This window comes from Macrotis lagotis, chromosome 1 (assembly GCF_037893015.1).
Source record: "Macrotis lagotis isolate mMagLag1 chromosome 1, bilby.v1.9.chrom.fasta, whole genome shotgun sequence".
NCBI classification, from domain to species: domain Eukaryota; kingdom Metazoa; phylum Chordata; class Mammalia; order Peramelemorphia; family Peramelidae; genus Macrotis; species Macrotis lagotis.
Genome location: NC_133658.1, coordinates 608177390 through 608194146, shown reverse-complemented (window position 1 = coordinate 608194146; position 16757 = coordinate 608177390). Strand labels below are relative to the sequence as shown.

Below are 16757 nucleotides of genomic sequence, written 5' to 3'. Positions count from 1 at the left end.
GATTGGGAAAGCATGTGTTTGGCAGAATAGTAAGTGACAGCAAACATGTCTTAAGTGGTATTATTTCAAATATTGGTGAATGACACAGAAGGCTGAATATAACTAAGAAACTGAGGGAAAGGCATCTCTGTATAATATCAAACTACCTATGTATTGATTTTTAAGGAGAATAATGTGTATGATGACCAGCAGATCTTCATTTCCTGAATATTTATTCACATGGTTTTAACATTTCTTTCAATTATAACTTGCTTAAAGTTTGATCAAAATATTGAAATTGATGAATTAAATATATTGCTGAGTTTTTGAGGCCTACCTAAGGATGCATATGATCCTGGAGGCAAGGCAGCTGCAGAACTGAAAGGAGTGGAACCAGCAGTGGAGACTTTTGATTTGGCACTGGCAGCTGCATTCACATCAATGTCACTTCGAGACCGCTGCAGGGATCCAGTTGTTGAAACAGATTTGGTGCTCACTGTCGAAGCTTAATGTGGGAGAGAACAAAATAAACCCAAGAGGAAGAACTTGACTATAGCCATAAATAAACATTGAAAAAAAATTTCTCCAAGGCTACCTCTGTACCAAAGTAGCATTAACCCACTCAAACCAGTTAAAATAAGTTCACCCCAACCTGAACATATTAGAGTAGATACTCTACCTGAAAGCAAAACACTGGTTAATAATGAATGGGAGGAGAGAAATGAAGATTCTTTCCTATGAAGTTCCACTCTTCTTTATCCCACATATAAATTATGTTCACTGTAGTTTCTGCAGGAGGTCTTCCTCAGTCTTTCTTCTCCTATCTCCTCTCCTCTCTTCCTGCTAATGTGTATTCCCACAGAGATTACCTACATATTTTGTCTGTTCAGTTTTTGTACAGTCTTCCCTTTACAACATAAGATGCTCGAAGGCAGGGTCTGCATTTTTGCCTTTCTTTATAGTTTCAATACTTAAAAAAAAGACCTGGCACAGAGGAAGTGGTAATAAATACCTGCTGACTGATTAATTAATTAACTGCATATGTAAACATGGTGGTTTATTTTCCTTTTCCTATTTCTGAAGACACTGGAGAAGACTGTTTTGCCTTCCTGAGTCTCATGCCCACTCTTGCTGACAACATCTTTGTGTTCTGTTTTCTGAGCTTGCTTCAATTTTCTTAATTTCAGTTTTCTCCAGGGAAAAATGGTTCTATTAGCAAGACTGACAAAAAGAAAATTAGATAAGAGTTTAAGAAAAATTCTTTGTCCTAATTTTTCCCCTCAGTGATAATTACAAAATTTCTTCTCATCATCAGTGAGACTGTCACTGGAGTTCTACAGAAGAAAGGCAAGCCATATAGCAAAGAGGCATAGAATTATGTATTACATGGAAGGAAGCAGATAAAAGTCATGTCAAAAAATGGCCTATCTGTCATAACCCGGTTTGTACAATGGGGGGATTCCCATCTCATCTTTTCCCAATTCAGTAAACATTTATTAAAAGTTGACTACATGCCAGGCACTATGCTAAGAGCTGGGAGTACAAATGAAAAAAAAAAAAAAAAAGACAGCCTGCCCCCATGGAGCTTACAATCTAAAAGGCAAGACAACACCAGAAAAGAAGGTGGGGGTGGGGAGGGGAAGAAAAGACAGGGTACATCAGAGTTTTAGTAAAACAAGGCTTCCTCACATGCTGTTACTGTCAACAGGCATCACAATATCATGAGACATGTGGAAAACAGATTTGCTACCAGAGAATCAAATATGCATATAGAACCTCAATAATTCCCAATTCATACAGAGTGTGACATGTGGTAAGGTGGGAAAAGAACAAAATTCTTCCAAAGGGAAGAAGAAAGGAAAAAGCAAAAGACATATTCTTTTCCCCTTAGGAACTACTGGACCATGAAAATAGGGTGCTCTGATTATCTATGAGGGTCCCTGCTGCCAAGCATTTCTCAGATGAGTGCAGAATGATTGGTGCCAGTTTCCCAAGGACACACAACACATCATATCAGCTCATGGGGGCTTTGTCCTTGACACATTCAGGTCCTTCTAAATATTTTGGATCTAATGTTTTTGGAAAACATGGAAAAAATAAGTTCAGAGAATTCCTTAAAGAGTTCTTAATCTTACCTCGAGATGTGGAACTTCCAGTTGGGCTTCTTTTGGCAGACAGTGGACGGCTAGTAATTAAGAAAGATCTATATTTAACATTTATAAAGAACACAGAATCACAGGAATTTCTTTGAACTTCCTCAGAAATCATATATATACAATCTACACTATGCTTATCATTAACTTGTTTATATATTTATTTTAAAATTCTTCTTGATATATGCTATGTAAACAAACTTTACTGTAAACTCCTAATATGGACATTTTTTGCTTTTTATAGTATCCTAATTCTCTCCTCAAATGAACCTATGAATTCAATACATGTTCAATAAATGCTTACCAAATTATTCAGAGTTAAGATAACCTAGAGCTAGCAATATTTTCTATGCACATACATCCTGGATAAAAACCATACAAATCACATCCAAGATAAGAAACAACTAAAAAACCAAAACCCCCACTGGAAACTGATCTCTTACTTTAGGCTCTCTTGAGAACTAGAAGAGGAACGATCTGACTGAGGCAAGGACACGATGCTATCTGAGTTCTTCAGATGTGATTGCAGAGCTTTCTGATAAGAGGACTCCAGTGTATGGTATAAATGTTCTGCTTCTCTACTGAAGTGATTGTGGAAACCCCAATAACATCTAGAAATAAAATAAAAGACATCTCAGTAAAGATGCACAAGTAATTCCCCCAAACCCTAGATTAGAAAGTTGTCAGAGGATCCTTTCACAAACAATCCTACAGCAATTGAAGAATGACTGTGAATTGCTGAAGAAAACAATCAGGCCTGGACTAAGACAGTTTAATAACCAAAAATTGTTTGGAAAATTAGGGAATTTGTTTTATGACTACACTGTGCACTAAAAAATTTCCTCTCCTGTTCGATGTATCTAGCTAAGCTGTGAGTGCCTGGCTTTTCAGTTGCTTTAGACTTTGGTGCATGTACAACAACCAAAATGCAAGTCTGTGCCACAAAGTCAAATCAATTTGCCTCCCTTGACAGTGTGTTCTGATCCATTTTCTACAATGGAGGTACTAGTTAAGTAAACAGATAAAATATAATGCTCCAAAAGAAGGGGGGGGAAGAAAAAAAAGAACCCTATAATCACATTTAGTTAGTTTAATGCCAGAACCAATGAAAAGTAAATGTATTTAGGCAGAGACAAGAAACAAAAAATTATACTGTAAGAAATTTTAGAGTTTAATAAAAAAAAAATCAAATAACAAAACAGTACCATACCAGACATGTTTGGAAGATGAAAAGTATCTATACTGCTTTGTTAAAATGAATTAATTCATTGTAAGGCTGATCAAAATGCTAATATACTTTTATGAAGAATTAAAAGATGTAAAATGGTTCAATTTTTTTTAACTGATTTACTCCTCAAATTTTATAAATGAAAAGTTAAATATTTATTTAATGTTACTGTGTATTTTGGGTAGCATTCTATGCTATGATGAAAACCCATAAATCCATTTGGATAAGGGTATGGGGGGTAAAGAATAATTGCTGAGGGAAGATGGTAAGATGTTGAAAGTCAGAAATGAACCAATAGTGCAAAACTGTTCTTAAAAATATACACTTAAGGACTTCCGGCCAAGATGGCGGAGAGAAGACAGGCACAGTTCTAAAGTCTCCTGATCTCTTCCCCATCTATCATATGAAACAAACCTCTTAAAAGAAATCTGACCCACAAAACCCAGAAAGAAAAGGCAGGAGAAAGAACATCTACCTCAAGATTTGTCTCAGGCAGCAGCTTTGGCCGAATTTGGGCAGGTGAGTCTGGGCTCAGAGGGAGGATCAGCTCTGGATCAGCCAGATTAACAGCTGAATTGCAACCAGGAGTCTGAGGGTCCTAGAGCCGGACCTGCTGGATCAGAGGTGGGGCTGGACCGAGGGGGCGTGAGTCCCTGGGGGAGCAGAGGCGCTGGTGCTGGAGCTGTCCCCCTGGAGATCCCGAACAAGCCTGGGGGGAAAGTTCTGGAGCAGGAAGGCTTCCAACAACATCCCTGGGCTCCTCTGGTCTGAGTCCCATTAGAACTCAGACTTCTTCCCTAACAAGCAAATGCAAACTACTTCTGCCTCAGGCCCAGGTGTGTGAGCAGAAGAACCAGCCCAGCTGAGAAATGACCTCAGGCCAGGGTAAAGCCCACCATTGATTGAAGGCAAAAGAATTCAATAGCTCCAACCCCTCCCTTCAAGGAAAGGGAGAAGGCCTCAATCAAGGCCACAGACACTCTAAAGAAAGCAACCAGCACCTCCTACTGGCCAGCCAGAGAAACTGCACCCAGTGAGGAAAGCCTTTAGCTTATCCCAAGCCCCTGTGAAACAGCCCCTCCCCAACTCAAGGTCTTAGCAAAATGAAAAAGGGTCAGCCAAAAGGTGGATCCATAGAAAAATTCTTAGAAAGGAAAGACCCTAACTCAGAGAGACCTGGAACCTCTGAGGAGAATACAATATGGTCTTCAGCACAGAAAGACTTCCTTGAAGAAATGAGGAAGGAGCTTAAAAATTTGGCAGAGACAATTAATACCTTGCAACAAGAAAACAAAACCTTAGAAAGTACAATTGGACAAATACAAAATGAGAATAAATCTCTCAGATCATCAATTGGACCAATACAAAATGAGAATAATTCTCTCAGATCCTCAAATGAGCAAATGCAAAAAGAAAATTAATTCTCAAAACCTCAATTGGTCAAATGGAAAGCTCTTTCAAAAGTAGAATTGACCAATTGGAAAAGTAGTTGCAAAAGGTTAATACAGAAAACTCCTCCCACCAAGAAAGAATGGAGTCTACAGAAACTGATGACTCCATGAGACAGCAAGAGTCAGTTAAACAAAATCAAAAAAAATAGAAAAAATAGAAGCAAATGTAAAATGCCTCATCAACAAAACCACTGACCTTGAGAATAGATCAAGGAGGGGCAACCTGAAAATTATAGGACTTCCTGAAAACATTGAAGGGAAAAAAAAAACCTGGACTTAATATTGCAGGATCTAGTGATGGAAAACTGCCCTGATATCATGGAATCGGAGGGCAAAGTAAGTAGTTATTGAAAGAGTACATCGATCCCCACCAGAAAAAGATCCTAAAATGAAAACACCAAGGAATGTTGTGGCCAAACTCCAGAACTATCAGATAAAAGAGAAAATGCTGCAAGCAGCCAGAAAGAAACAATTTAAATATCAAGGAGCCACAGTAAGGATCACGCAGGACCTGGTTGCAACCTTAAGGGATCGAAGGGCCTGGAATGAAATACTTCAAAGAGCAAGGGAGCTTGGAATGCAGCCAAGAATCTACTTTCACACAAAGCTGAGCCTTCTCTTCCAGGTAAAAAGATAGACATTTAACGAAATACAAGAATTCCAAAAATTTCTGATGAAAAGCCCAGAGCTAAATAGAAAATTTGGACAAACAACAGATTCAAGAGACACATGAAAAGGTTTAAAAAAAAAAAAGGGTGGTGGTAAAAGGAAAAAAACTGCAATCTAGTAAGTTGAAACTGGCGATATCCCAGCATGGGGGGAAAAAAGATTCTCATAAATCTTCAGAATTGTAACTCTAACAGAGAGACTATACCTAGCCAAAAATGATGGACATTCATGACCTATACATGAGACTGCTATCTAATGGGATGTAACTGGCTTTAACCCCACTTGGGAGAAAGACCCTAAAAACTCTCAGGAATTTTGACTCTATTCGATAGAATATACTGAATTTAGAAGGGAGAGACATTAAGAATTTTCTATGACTTAGATAGAATGATCTAAAAAAAACTACCTCCTTATAAAGGGGGACAGGAAAGAGACTGGAGGAGGGAGGGGAGTGAGTGGGGTAAATCTCATTACACTTAGAGGTAAAAAAACCCTATGGTAATAGAGGGGAAGAAGGGAGCAAAGGAGAAACACCTGAATCTTCTTCTCACCAGACATGGCTTAAAGTCCACCTATACATACTCAGTTAACTTATAAAACATCAAACCTTTCAAGTATTGAAAGGGGAAAAGGGGGAGGGGGGACAGAGAAAGGGAAGGGGAGTGGGGGGGAAGGGGGAAATAAAAGGAAGGGAAGGGAAAGGGGAAAGGGGAAAGAAAGGGGAGGGTGTGATATAGGAGGGCAAACACACTGAAGGGGGTGGCATTCAGAAACAAAATACTGGGGAATATGGAGAAAGGGGGGAGAAAGGGGGGAAATACAAACAGAGGGAAGATAGCATGGAGGGCAATAAAGAATTAGTAATCATAACTTTGAATGTGAATGGGATGAACTCTCCCTTAAAACGTAAACAAATGGCAGAGTGGATTAAAAACCAGAATCCTACAATATGCTGCTTACAAGAAACTCATTTGAAGCAGAGAGATACATATAGAGTAAAGGTAAAAGGTTGGAGCAAAATATATTTTGCTTCAGCTGCAGTAAAAAAAGCAGGGGTGGCAATCCTTATCTCAGACAAAGCAGCAGCAAAAATAGATCCCATTAAAAGAGAAAAGGAAGGAAACTTTGTTCTCCTAAAAGGTACCATAGACAATAAAGTCATTTCAATATTGAATATATATGCACCCAGTGGGACAGCACCCAAATTCTTAGAGGAGAAGCTGAAAGAACTATAGGAAGACATAGACAGCAAAACTCTGCTAGTGGGAGACCTCAACCTCCCACTCTCAGATCTAGATAAATCGAATCATAAAATAAACAAGAAAGACGTTAAGGAGGTAGATTGTTAGAAAAATTAGATATACTAGACTTATGGAGGAAACTAAATGGGGATAGAAAGGAAAATACCTTTTTCTCTGCAGTACATGGAACTTATACAAAAATTGACCATGTACTAGGGCATAAAAACCTAATGATCAACTGCATAAAGGCAGAAATAGTGAATACATCTTTCTCAGATCACAATGCAATAAAAGTCACGTGCAATACTAGGCCAAGGAGATATAGACCCAGAACAAATTGGAAACTGAATAACCTCATTTTAAAAAATGAGTAGACAAAAAAAAAAAAAAAAAAAACCAAATTACAGAAAGAATTAAGCATTTTATCCTAGATAATGATAATAATGAAACAACATACCAAAACCTATGGGATTCATTCAAAGCGACTCTCAGGGGATATATTATAGCTCTAAATGCTTACATGAATAAATTGGAGAAAGAGGAAATCAATGAACTAAATAAACATGCAACTAAAAAAAATTAGAGAAAGAACAAATCAAAAATCCCCAATTAAACACTAAATTAGAAATTCTAAAAATTAAAGTAGAAATTAATAAAAGCAAAAGCAAAAAAACTACTGAATTAAAAATAACAAAAGTTGGTATGAAAAAAACCAATAAAATTGATAAACCTCTAGTCAATTTGATTTAAAAAAAAGAAGAAAACCAAATTGCTAGTATCATAAATGAAAAAGGTGAACTCACCACCAATGAGGAAATTAAAGTAATAATTTGAAATTATTTTTCCCAACTCTATGCCAATAAATTTGATAATCTAAGTGAAATGGATGAATATTTACAAAAATATAAGTTACCCAGGTTAAATGAAGAAGAGATTAAATACCTAAACAACCATATCTCAGAAAAAGAAATTCAACAAGCCATCATTAAACTCCCTAAGAAAAAAATCTCCAGGGCCTGATGGATTCATAAGTGAATTCTACCAAACATTTAAGGAACAGTTGGTTCCAATTCTATATAAACTCTTTGGAAAAATAGGAAAAGATGGAACTCTGCCTAACTCTTTCTATGAAACAAATATGGTGCTGTTACCTAAACCAAGAAGTGTTAAAACAGAGAAAGAAAATTATAGACCTATTTCCCTGATGAATATAAATGCAAAAATCCTAAATAAAATCTTAGCAAAATGATTACAACAAGTTATCACTAAGATAATACATTATGATCAAGCAGGAATTATTCCAGGAATGCAGGGTTGGTTCAATATTAGGAAAACTGTTAGTATACTTAATTATATCAACAACAAACCCATCAGAAATCATATGATCATATCAATAGATGCTGAAAAAGCTTTTTACAAAATACAGCATCCATTCCTATTAAAAACACTAGAGAGTGTAGGAATAAATGGACTGTTCCTTAAAATAATTAGCAGTATCTATCTGAAACCATAACAACAAGCATTATATTCAATGGGGAGAGGCTAGAGGCATTCCCAATAAGATCAGGGGTGAAACAAGGGTGCCCATTATCACCACCACTATTCAATATTGTATTAGAAATGTTAGCATCAGCAATTAGAGAAGGAAAAGAAATTGAAGGAATTAGAATTGGGAAGGAAGAGACAAAACTCTCACTCTTTGCAGATGACATGATGGTCTACCTAGAGAATCCCAAGAAATCATCCAAAAAGCTACTGGAAACAATTAGCAATTTTAGCAAAGTTGCAGGTTATAAAATAAACCCTCATAAATCCTCAACTTTTCTATATTATGTCTAGCAAGATACAGCAGGAAGAGCTAGAGAGAGAAATCCCTTTCAAAGTAACCTCAGACAATATAAAATACTTGGGAGTCTATTTGCCAAGACAGACTCAGAATCTTTTTGAAAACAATTATAAAACACTTCTCACACAAATTAAATCAGATTTAAATAACTGGGCAAATATCAACTGCTCATGGATAGGTAGAGCTAATATAATAAAAATGACAATTCTACCAAAACTAAACTATCTGTTTAGTGCCCTACCAATCAAAATTCAAAAAAATTACTTTAATGAGTTAGGAAAAAATTCTAAGTAAATTCATATGGAGAAATAAAAAATCAAGAATTGCCAGGAGCTTAATGAAAAAAAGTGCAAAAGAAGATGGCTTAGCCCTACCTGATCTAAAATTATATTACAAAGCATCAGTCATCAAAACTGTTTGATATTGGCTAAGAAATAGAGTGGTGGATCAGTGGAATAGACTAGGTGTAAAAGTGGAGATGATTATACCAATCTGCTGTTTGATAAACCCAAAGAGTCCAGCCATTGGGATAAAAACTCCCTCTTTGATAAAAACTGCTGGGATAATTGGAAGTTAGTATGGAAGAAACTTAGATTAGACCAACACCTAACACCCTTTACCAAGATAAGATCCAAATGGTTACAGGACTTAGACATAAAAAAAAATACGATAAGCAAATTAGAAGATCAAGGATTAGTTTACCTGTCAGATCTATGGAAAGGGGAGCAGTTTATGACTAAGGAAGAGTTAGAGAACATCACCAAAAATCAATTAGATGATTTCGATTACATTAAATTAAAAAGCTTTTGCACAGATCAAACCAATGTAACCAAGATCAAAAGAAAGGTAGTAACTTGGGAAACAATCTTTACAACTAATGATTCTGACAAAGGACTCATTTCTAAAATATACAGAGAACTGAGTCATATTTTTAAAACAAAAAGCCATTGCCCAATTGACAAATGGTCAAAGGATATGCAAAGGCAATTTACTGATGAGGAGATCAAAGCAATCCATAGCCATATTAAAAAATGCTCTAAATCATTAAATATTAGAAAACTGCAAATTAAAGCTTCTCTGAGGTACCACCTCACACCTCTCAGATTGGCCAATATGACAAGGAAGGATAATGATCATTGTTGGAAGGGTTGTGGGAAATCTGGGACACTAGTACACTGTTGGTGGAGCTGTGAACTCATCCAACCCTTCTGCAGAGCTACTGGGAACTATGCCCAAAGGGCATCAAAAATGTGCATACACTTTAACCCAGTAATACCACTACTGGGTCTATACCCTGAAGAGATGAGGAAAAAGGGGTAAAAACATTACTTGTATAAAAATATTTATAGCAGCCCTGTTTTTGGTGGCAAAGAATTGGAAATCAAATAAATGTCATTCATTTGGGGAATGGCTTAGCAAACTGTGGTATATGTATGTCATGGAACACTAATGTTCTATTAGTAACCAGGAGGGACAGGATTTCAGGGAAGCCTGGAGGGATTTGCATGAACTGATGCTGAGTGAGATGAGCAGAACCAGAAAAACACTGTACACCCTAACAGCAACATGGGAGTGATGTTCAACCTTGAAGGAATCGCTCATTCCATCAGTGCAACAATCAGGAACAATTTTGGGCTGTCTGCAAAGGAGAGTGCCATCTGTATCCAGATAAGGAGATGTGAAGTTTGAACAAAGTTCAAGGACTATTCCCTTTAATTTCGAAAAAAACGGATATAGTATTGTCTGATCTTGTCAACTCTTAAGACTTCTCTTCTTTAAGGATATGATCCCTAACACCCAATTTGGACCAAGGTACAGTATGGAAACAAAGTAAAGACTGACAGAGTGCTTTCTGGGGGGGGGGGGAGCAAGATGGGGGGAAATTGTAAAACTCAAATAATATCTTTAATAAAAATTAATTTAAAAAAACAAAAAAATATACACTTAAGCAAATAGTCCAAATTTTGACTTAGAAAATAATTGTCACAATGAAAATCTTTTACTATTTACATATTAAAAAAACAAAAACTACAAGTATCATTTGCTCCAATCAAGTGATTCAGAATGCAAACAGAAACTTATTCTCAAAGTTCTTTTATGAAAGATTTATTTCCAGTTATTTGAGCTGTAATTCAGTTTGGGTACTTTTTTACCACTAATTTTAAAAAAAAGACTTCTTGTTTTCTTGGGCTTGTTTTGAACAAAATTTGATAACAGGATCATTAAAACTTCTTAAACTATTAGCAAGGGCACATGTAATCAATAAAATATTCTGTAATTGCCTATTAAATGTATAACTTGAACTTTGAGAAAAGCATATTAAATAAACTCTTGGTCAATGCAAACTAACAAGCAAGATCTAAAAGATTTACTAAGAAGTCATTCAGCAAACACTTACTTTCTTGCTTCTATTCTGGCTTCAGAATCGGCATCATGTATTCCTTTCTTTATTGTTTCTGCTAATACTGATATGTGTCTATTTACATAAAGAGAGATGTGTATGAACAAGGTTAAGAAAAATAATTTCAAAATAATAATATCAAATTTAAATATATTTCTATTGCTTGCATCTTGAGAAATTAAAAAAATGAGTCTCAGGGCATTCAAACCTTTAAATTCCCCTCCTTGCCCAATTACTTTTATGTAGCTGGTTTTTCAGACCAATCTCAGTTCTATGGGAGCAGAAAAACAAGTTACATTTTCAATGTAATGTCTTTTGGAAATACTGATGGAATAGTCTCATCTCAACACAGATGGGGACAATTCACTTCATAACAAAGGATACTGCTTTACCTCGTCAAGATACACAGTACACTTAATGATGTTTTCACCTCAGTCTAAAGAACCACATAGCAATTTTATAAATGGATTTTTTTGCTTCTTTTGCTATATCTGCTGACTAAGAAGGAAGTCGAGCTTAATTCTTTTCAAAGTATTCAAAAATGGAAAACAGGCTAGATTTTCCAACAAGTTTTTTTAAAAAATACAAATAAATAATTTTTTGCAAATTAAATACAGTTTTAATAAAGCATGCAGCTACCTGACTCATCTTGCACCCAAGTTTGCCAAATATAAACCATTCCCTATTTTAAAACCATCAGTTTAAATAAAAGATTAACTTCTTTAATAATATATAAACATTGTCACACTAAAGCATTTTGTATAAGAAAACCTCTAATTCAAGCATTTGAATAATAGTCAACAGTACTGAATTTTGTTATAATAAAATTATTAATTACCTAGTAAAATAGATCATAATTTCTATAACAGTCACTATCTAACTGTAAAACTAAAATATCTAATTCTTTGCTAAAATGAGAGGAATGAAGTTCTCTCAAAGCTACTCAGAGATCTTTCCTTCTATGAAAAGCAACACCTGACCTCATCCTAACAGAATGTAGTCCCTTAAGAGGATACAAATGGCTCCATTTTTGTTTATATTCCCAAAAAGCCTAGCTCATTTCTTTGTACATATTAACCATTTAAATATATATATATATATATATATATATATATATATATATATATATATATATATATATGTATGTATATATGTCTCCAAAAAGGAAAACAACAACCCACCTCATTTCCCAAGTTGCTCATCAACAGAAAGCATGCAAAAAATATCAAAGAACTCCACTATAGATCTATCTGCCTATCAGTTTCCATTCTTCCGTCTGTCAGGCTAAAAAAACTTTTCACTTATAAATAAGGGAGAGTATGAACTCTGTTTCATAAATAATACTGGAAATAAAATTTGTCACTAAATACTACTTTAACAAAACTTCCTTCCTTATATTTGAAATCTTTGGGTGTTCCAATAAATGAAAAATAAAAATCAGAATGATAGGAGGGTCCCCCAAAGTTCATAGGATCACATGATAGACTCAAAGAAAGAAGGGATTTTAAAAGTCATTTATGCTTTTTTTTTTTTGCAAGGCAAATGGGGTTAAGTGGCTTGCCCAAGGCCACACAGCTAAGTAATTATTAAGTGTCTGAGGCCGGATTTGAACTCAGGTACTCCTGACTCCAGGGACAGTGCTCTATCCACTGCACCATCTAGCCGCTCCATGTGCCACCCAGCTACTCCCATTTATGCTCTTCTAAGTAAAGTCTAGTTAGTCAGTGTTATTAGCAAGAGATGCTCCCTAGAACTCAACACAGTACTCTGGTTCAATGTAACAGAGATTCAAAAATTTATCATAAACCCTTATTAAATTACATTTTATTAAATTTCTTTTTAGTTTCAGTTCCCTGGTAAAGACTGAGACTCTGCTTTCTAAAGTATTGGTTATCCTTCTCAGTGTCCTAGCACTCCCAAATATCAAAAATATGTCACCCATGCATTCATCCATTTAAGGTGTTCAAAAGTAAGACTGAGAAAAAAGTGACACTGATACTGATCTTCAGGCTCAAAGTGGACAAAAAAATAGCCTTTGGGCAGAGAAAAAAATAAAGAACATCAGAGGCTATTGAGCTTTAGGAAATGCTCTGTTATAGTTACCAACAATTTAATTTCTCGTAAGCTACAATTCTAGTAGTTACAATAAAACAACTATACATAGCAAGTGAGGCAGTTAGGTGGATGGAGAGGTATGTCAGACCTGGAATTAGGAGTATCTAAATACAAATCTGGGTTCAGACACTTAATAGCTGTGTGACCCTGGGAAGGCTACTTAACCCTGTTTGCTTTCCTCTCATCTATAAACTGAGCTGGAGAAGGAAATGGCAAATCACTACTGAATCTATGCGAAGAAAACCCCCAAAGAGGTCCTGAAGAGTCATAATACAACTGAAACTGACTAAACTACAACAAAATTCATATCAAAGTCTTCTAATCATTTTTCTAAGGTTTTGAAACTTCAAATAAATAATGCAAAGAATTGTCTCTAATAACCGTAATATTTACTTACCCTTTAAATATGTTTTAAATGTCTACTATATATTGCTGGTGAAAAATCAATAACTCTGTAAATAAATTAAATTCTATACTATTTAATCTTGTTTTTATTGACTGTACTATATTATAGTCTCTGTTTTACTGGCAATAATGACATAAAAATCAAATTTAATAAAACCTCTATTTATGTCTCTCAACACCACATTGAACAATAAAAATATCCGGTTTATCAGTAAATAACAAAAATATCATTAAATGCTTACCTTTCTAGCGAATGTGTTTGCCATTCTTGTAAAAGCAAATCTAAAAATTCAAAACAGCGCCTAAAATTGATTTAAAAAGAGATTATAATTTGAAAAATTTTAGTGTGTTAAGAGTGGAGACACACAAAATCCTATTATTGATTGAAATTTAGGTTTCACTGATCCCTCCAAATTTTATTTGAATGAGAACTGGATTAACACCAATAGCTGGGACTTTATTTTCAGCAGATAAGTTTTTCCTTTTGAAGTGATTACATTAGAAAGAATGTTCATGACATAATATCATGCATATGTACATTCTTACACAGGTATATACACACATCCCTCTGCATACATACAAATGAGCATTAATTATGCAATCATGTAATTTTTCTTTTGGACAACTTGATGGACAACATAATTCAAGATTGGTGTCAAAACATATAGAAGATAAGAGAAACATGACTATTTAAACTATAAAAATCAAAGTTAATGCATTTTAGATTTCAATTCAAACAAAATCAATGTGAGAAGTAAATAAATATATTAACCAAAATGAGATCTTGGAAATGGTCATGGAGCACAAAGCTGGGAAGTGATCATAGGAAAAAAAGCATATGACTATAGGAAGAAAGACAGACAGATATATCTACACAGATATATACACAAAGGCAAATCAACAACAGTGTGTGAAAACATCAAGAATATTTCTATAAAAATCCTTTTAACTGAAAAGTACTTATTTCAACATATTTAGGTTATTTCTATGCATCCTATATATATTTTGAAAGTTGTGAAGTTTGAGTTTTTATATTATTTTGAATTTCACCAGATAAATGAAGAGAAAACATCACTAGTGCTCACCTTCTAACTGCGACAGATTTGGATGTACAGTTGCTAGTTATGACAGGTATTAGCCTGGGGATGTGTGTATGCTGTAGAGGAAGAGAGAAAAACACATGGGCATTTGAAAACATAAGTAATTATCCAATCCTCTTTTGGTTAATCTACACTTGACTTGTCCCACATCATTTTGTTCAAAAGTCCACAGGTCATGGCAAATTAAATTTTCTGTTATAATATTGTTATTATTATTACATTTTATTATCTATGATAATAAGGTGCACAAGATAAAATAAAATGATTTTATAATGTTAGATTTTAATGTTCGAAATAGAATGAGTTTGCATCCAACATTTAAGATGTTGCCATAAGAAAAATCAAAGCCAATTATTACCCATGTTACTAACTATAGCCAAAATAGCTTTTAGCATTATAAGAAAAACTTTAATAAATAAATACAATACTTACTTCATAGGGAGTGTGTAAATTGGCTTTTCTGACATTGTTATTAACACAAATAAAAAGTATTTTACTCTGGCATTATTCCAGACAAACAAGGAGAGATAAAAAGGTATGGTATAAAATCTTCTACCAAAAGAGATATCCAGATACGTATTCTTTGGGCTAAAGCAAATTCTAAACTTATGGTGAAAATAATGAACATGTAGGTTGCTCTGAAGTATGGGTTCTTTAACCCTTTTTGCGTTATAGAGTCCTCTGGAAATGTGGCAAAGTCTATGGGTCCCTTTCTCAGAACAATGATTTTAAAATGCATAAAGTAAAAAATACATCAAGTCACAAAACAATTATATTAAACTTGCTCTGTCATTTTTCGACTGTGACCCCATTTAGTGTTTTCTTAGCAGAGATACTGACAGAGTATACTATTACATTTTTCATTTCATTTTATAGATGAGGAAAATGAGGCAAACTGGTTAAGTGACTTGTCTAGGGTTGCACAGCTAGTAAGTGTCTAAGATGAGATTTGAACTCAGGAAGATAAGTAGTCTTGTCTCCAAGCCAGGTACTCTATTCACTACCTAGGTGCCCCATATTGGAGCACAGATAACAAAATAGTACAAAAACTAGTCAATGGAACTTGGGTGAAGAAGTCCTTTTCCAAAGGGTTTTGTGAGTGTAGGAAATACGATACTCCAAAATATATTATAATAAATAATACTTATCTACTCATTACTTTTCATTATTTTCCCTAGAAAAGTCAGTGTCTGAAGTCTCAGTCTATAATACATAGAATTCTGATATATTGTCTTCCTTGAGAAATGAGGATAGGGAGCAGCTAGGTGGTGCAGTGGATAGAGCACCAGCCCTGGAGTCAGGAGGATCTGAGTTCAAATCCAGCCTCAGACACTTATATTACCTAGCTGTGTGGCCTTGGGCAAGCCACTTAACCCCACTGCCTAGCAAAACCTAAAGAGAGAGAGAGAGAGAGAGAGAGAGAGAGAGAGAGAGAGAGAGAGAGAGAGAGAGAGAGAGAGAGAGAGGATGATGGTAGTCTTGGAACAATTTACAGTAGCTTGATAGTGTAGGAGTGAAAAGAATCCTCTGTCATGAGAAGCCTAGGTTTGAAAAGATAATGGTCTTTAAACATAAAAACCAAAAGATATTTATAACTTCTTAAATGTGACACAATGAAAATATCTAATAAAATTCAATTGATACTATATGTTCAATTCAGTTTGCTTTTGCCTTTATGTTTGTATGCATTTTTTCTTTTATATAGCTTGTGTGCATAATTAACCTTAATTATAATACTCTATTACATTTAAATATAATAATTTATTAACACAAAGATATTTTTGGCATATTTTTCAATGAAAAAGAATGTTATTGCTATATATAATTATACAAAATGAAAAAGCAATACAATTAAATGTTTCTTTTTTTTTCTTTTTAGGTTTTTTGCAAGGCAAATGGGGTTAAGTGGCTTGCCCAAGGCCACACAGCTAGGTAATTATTAAGTGTCTGAGGTCACATTTGAACTCAGGTACTCCTGACTCCAGGATTAGTGCTCTATCCACTGCGCCACCTAGCCGCTGGATAAATGTTACTTTTGAACATATGGTTTCACAAACAAAATCTTTAGGTATATTCCAAAGGAATCTAGAATCAAGGCCTCATATGCATATCCCTGCTATGCCACATGATATTTGTACTACCTTGGACCAACCATTTAATACCTGGGTG

General features: G+C 34.9%; 1 protein-coding gene across 5 annotated transcripts in view; it reads right to left on the bottom strand.

The window, feature by feature from the left end:
* The window catches only part of CLASP1 (cytoplasmic linker associated protein 1), a 379426-nt gene that overhangs the window by 141956 nt on the left and 220713 nt on the right, over nt 1-16757 (bottom strand). For all 5 annotated transcript variants that reach the window (XM_074214965.1, XM_074214964.1, XM_074214967.1 and 2 more), the window contains exons 14-19: nt 14574-14644; nt 13731-13790; nt 10966-11043; nt 2576-2743; nt 2115-2164; nt 317-484 (exon numbers count right to left, since the gene is read on the bottom strand). In XM_074214965.1, the coding sequence (XP_074071066.1) occupies nt 317-484; nt 2115-2164; nt 2576-2743; nt 10966-11043; nt 13731-13790; nt 14574-14644 (595 nt within the window). The remainder of the gene's footprint in view (nt 1-316; nt 485-2114; nt 2165-2575; nt 2744-10965; nt 11044-13730; nt 13791-14573; nt 14645-16757) is intronic.